Source organism: Helianthus annuus, chromosome 16 (assembly GCF_002127325.2).
Source record: "Helianthus annuus cultivar XRQ/B chromosome 16, HanXRQr2.0-SUNRISE, whole genome shotgun sequence".
Lineage (NCBI taxonomy): Eukaryota > Viridiplantae > Streptophyta > Magnoliopsida > Asterales > Asteraceae > Helianthus > Helianthus annuus.
In genome coordinates, this window is record NC_035448.2 from 105,699,831 (window position 1) to 105,704,170 (window position 4,340).

General features: G+C 40.8%; 1 protein-coding gene across 1 annotated transcript; it reads left to right on the plus strand.

Annotated features, from left to right (window-relative positions):
• Positions 1 to 1,818: 1,818 nt before the first annotated feature.
• On the plus strand, positions 1,819 to 2,683 carry LOC110924019 (uncharacterized protein K02A2.6-like). Its single transcript, XM_022168064.1, has 2 exons — positions 1,819 to 2,223; positions 2,336 to 2,683. Exons 1-2 carry the CDS (start codon positions 1,819 to 1,821, stop codon positions 2,681 to 2,683), a joined length of 753 nt encoding a protein of 250 aa, XP_022023756.1.
• The last annotated feature ends 1,657 nt before the right edge of the window (positions 2,684 to 4,340 follow it).

The window sequence follows — 4,340 nt, forward strand, 5'->3', positions numbered from 1 at the left end:
GTCTTTTCTGCTGCTTCTTGGGCACGGCCCCGTGCTCGCTGAGCACGGGGCGTGTTCAGTTTTCTGTTTTCTTGGTTTTGCTTGGGAAGATGCTGTTGAGGGGTCGGACATTCCACTTTAGCTCCTTTTCTTGTATTTATGTTAGATTTTGCTGTCTTTTTTACTTCTTTTGTTAATTTGAGCTCATTTAATTTAATCCTGAAAATATAAAAGAAAGACAAAAACACACTTTTTCCAACATTAGTACTAAAAAAGGGTTAGTTTTGTGCCACATTTGATATAATTTATATGTTGCATTTTGCGCATATCAGCGTGTATGCATTGACTACCGCAAATTGAATACCGCTACTTTTAAGGATCATTTCCCGCTACCTTTTATTGACCAAATCATTGAAAAATTTTCGGGTCAAAAATACTACTATTTTTTGGACGGGTATTCGGGTTACAATCAAATAGCAATACACCCGGATGACCAACACAAGACCACCTTCACTTGTCTATATGGTACCTTTGCCTTTCGGGGAATGCCATTTGGCTTGTGCAATGCACCGGCAACTTTCCAATGATGTATGATGAGTATTTTCTCGGACATGGTTGGAGAGTCGCTTGAAGTATTTATGGATGACTTTTTGATTTTTGGCACTAGTTTTGAATCTTGTCTCAACGAATTACAAAAAGTTTTAAAAAGATGTGTTGAGAAGAATTTAGTGCTTAGTTGGGAGAAAAGTCATTTCATGGTGCAAGAGGGAATTGTGTTAGGCCATGTGATATCGGAAAGGGGTATGGAGGTGGATAAAGCAAAAACAAGGGTAATATCATCTTTGCCACCACCAAAAAATGTTAAGGGTGTAAGGTCATTCTTGGGACACGCGGGTTTTATAGACGTTTCATTAAAGGTTTTAGTGTTATCACAAAACCTTTATGTAATTTGTTGTTAAAAGATGTTCCATTTGACTTTACTGACGAATGTTTGCAAGCATTTACTGTTTTGAAGGAACATTTGGTCAAAGCTCCTATCTTGCAACCGCCGGATTGGTCAAAGCCATTCGAAATCATGTGTGACGCAAGCGACACTACAATTGGTGCAGTTTTGGGTCAACGAGTTGACAAAAAGCCGGTGGTAATTTATTATGCAAGCAAGACTTTATCCGAAGCGCAACTAAATTACACCACATCCGAGAAGGAATTATTAGCGGTGGTGTATGCTTTGGATAAGTTTCGTTCGTATATTTGGGGGAGCAAAGTGGTTGTTTACTCGGATCATAGTGCGGTCCAGTATTTGATGGAGAAAAAAGATGCGAAGCCCCGTTTAATCCGGTGGGTATTGTTATTACAAGAGTTTGACTTAGAGATCCGAGACAAAAAGGGGGGTGAGAACATAGTGGCGGATCATTTGTCTCGGATCCCGGTGGAAGGGATTGACGATTTGAGTGAAATAAATGAAAGGTTCCCCGATGAGCAACTCCTAGCCGTTTCCACCTTTGTTGCACCGTGGTATGCTCACTACGTAAATTACTTAGCCACGAGCGCCATTCCAAATCATTGGACCAAGAAGCGAAGACAACAATATATGGTCCAAGTGAAGCAATACATTTGGGATGAACCGGATCTTTTTAAGATCGGGCCGGATCAAGTTATTCGGAGGTGTGTGCCCGAAACGGAGGTGTTGGAAATCTTGACATATGCCCACTCATCCGCATGTGGAGGTCACTTTAGCAGGCATAAAACGGGTTATCGGGTTCTCTCATGTGGGTTTTATTTGCCCACAATTTTCAAGGATGCATGTGAGTTCGCAAGAATTGTGTAAATTGCCAAAGGATGGGAAGCATTTCAAAGAAGGACGAGATGCCATTACAACCAATTTTGGTTGTGGAAATATTTGATGTATGGGGCATTGACTTTATGGGTCCCTTTCCGAATTCCAATGGTTTTTTATACATTTTGGTGGCGGTGGACTACGTCTCTAAGTGGATTGAGGCTATTGCAACAAGAACAAATGACCACTCGGTTGTTTGTAAATTCATTCAATCCAACATCTTCTCCCGTTTTGGTATTCCGCGTGTTATTATAAGTGATGGTGGTTCGCATTTCAAGAACTTTAATTTCGGGAAATTGTTGAAGCGATATAGTGTGAATCACCAGATTACCACACTTTACCATCCGCAAACGAGTGGACAAGTTGAAGTGTCCAACCGTGAAATAAAGGAAATTCTCATGAAGACGGTTAGAACGGATAGGAAGGATTGGTCGAGCAAGTTAGATGATGCGTTGTGGGCATACCGAACGGCCTACAAGACTCCGATTGGCACAACATTACTGGATGGTGTATGGAAAGGGTTGTCACTTGCCAATAGAGTTAGCACATCGGGCACATTGGGCGATCAAGACGGTAAATGCGGATTATGATGAAGCGGGAAAGATGAGGAAGTTGCAATTGAGTGAAATAGAAGAGATTAGAGACGAGGCGTATGAGTGTGCATCGGCTTACAAAGACAAGCTCAAGAAGGTACACGATGCAAAGTTGAGGAAGAAAACCTTTGAAGTAGGTCAAAAGGTTTGGTTGTACAATTCAAGGCTCAAGATGTTTGCGGGTAAGCTTAAAAGCAAATGGATGGGCCCGTATGTCGTTCGGCGGGTTGGGAGGTTTGGTGATGTAGATATCCAAGATGAGCAAAACAAATAAACAACAAACGGTGAATGGTCATCGGTTAAAGCCATACTTGGAAGGGACCGACATCAACAACTTGGAGTTAGACAAAGCGGGCTACATCTTACGCCCGGTCGATGAGGAACAACCATGAGAGGCCCAGGTTTGGTAATGTAAATAGTTAGCATTTAGTTTTGTTTGTTTTGTATAGTTTGCACATTTACCGTACTCGCTTGAAGCTTGTGTTTGAAACAAGTGTGGGGACATTCGGGTCACGAATTGCTCTAACATTGTGTTGAGGACAACACGGACTTTTGAAAGGGTAGGGTAATTTTTACATGTTTTTGAAAAATTTAAAAAACACAAAAAAATTGAAAAAAACTGAAAAAAATATAAAAAAAGACACTTAAAATTAATGTTTTTGGCGAAGTGAAAAGGCCCAGAGGCCACCGTAATTTACAGTTTACACCGTAAGTTACGGTGGGGGTAAAAATTTTGGGGGATTTACGGTATAAACCTACTGTCTTACGGTAGGTATTTGTTGCCAGGTTCCACCGTAAATTACGGTGCCTACCGTAATTTACGGTAGACCTGGCGATCAGATGCGTCGTTTGTGTACAACGGTTATAAAAAAATTAATAATAATAATAATCAGGTCACGTGAATTAACCCCTCACCACTCATTTTCTTTCATCTTCCCCTAACCACAAACCTCATCTATCACTTTCAATTGTCCCACAAGATCTTCACAACTCCATAACCTTCTTCAACCTTCAATCCTTCATATCTTTCTCAATTCTTAGCCAAATCAAGTGAAATCTAGGTCTATCTTGACTAATTTTTCACGTACCTGCTGATTTTGAGAAGAGATTTGTGAGAAAACGACGTTTTCTGGTCCGAATCACAAACCCTAGGGCTGAAAATTTTGGGGGGTTTTTGAAGTTCTTGTTTCACGTGTGTTCTAGCATCTTCAAATCAAGGTATGTGATGTTTGTTTGTTACTTTTAATGATGCATTGTGAGAAGGAAGGTTATTTTTGTTACTTGTTCATACCCACTTGCTTGTTCTTAGATTGTGTCATGAAAATAGTTATTTGAACATTGTTATGGTTTGTAGATGTAGGTTTGATGTAAAGTAGTGAACTTTTGGGAATCTCTACATTGTAGAGACACCATGCCCAATTTTTGAAAAAGATTTATAAAGTTTTTGTTCACTAACATCTACAACCATAGTAACAAGCAAGTGTGGGGATGCTTTGGAGAAAAGGGTCTAACTTTTTGTGTTTGGTTGTGTTGTTTGCTTTGCAATGTGTGTAGGAAAATGGTAAGAACGAAGGAAAGAGCGGGAGCTAGTTCGTCTTCTTCGTCTAAAGGCAAAGGCAAACAGCCGGAACAACAACCAAAGAAGAGGCAATATTTGGGGAGAGTTAGTGAAAGTGAAAGTGAAAGTGAGGAGGCAGAGATGATGGAGTTGGACCCGGCTGACAAGCCAAGGTGGGAATCGGGTCCATTAGATGAGCAGTCGGATGCGTGGCAGCCGACACTATTCCATGACAGTATGAACAGATTAAAAAACAAGGTTGCTGCATTCATCTACGAGAGGGAGGTGAGAGAGGTTGAATTTGGGTCGTTTATTGTGTTTGCCCAATTCCGAGCCTTAGGATGGGAGGCGGCTCTCAGTTGTTATGATAAGG

Coding starts and splice junctions, on each gene's coding strand:
- LOC110924019 (XM_022168064.1), top strand. CDS start 1,819: ATGGGAAGCATTTCAAAGAAGGACGAGATGCCATTACAACCAATTTTG. Junction 2,224..2,335: donor AGGAAATTCTCATGAAGACG/GTTAGAACGGAT, acceptor GTGTATGGAAAG/GGTTGTCACTTGCCAATAGA.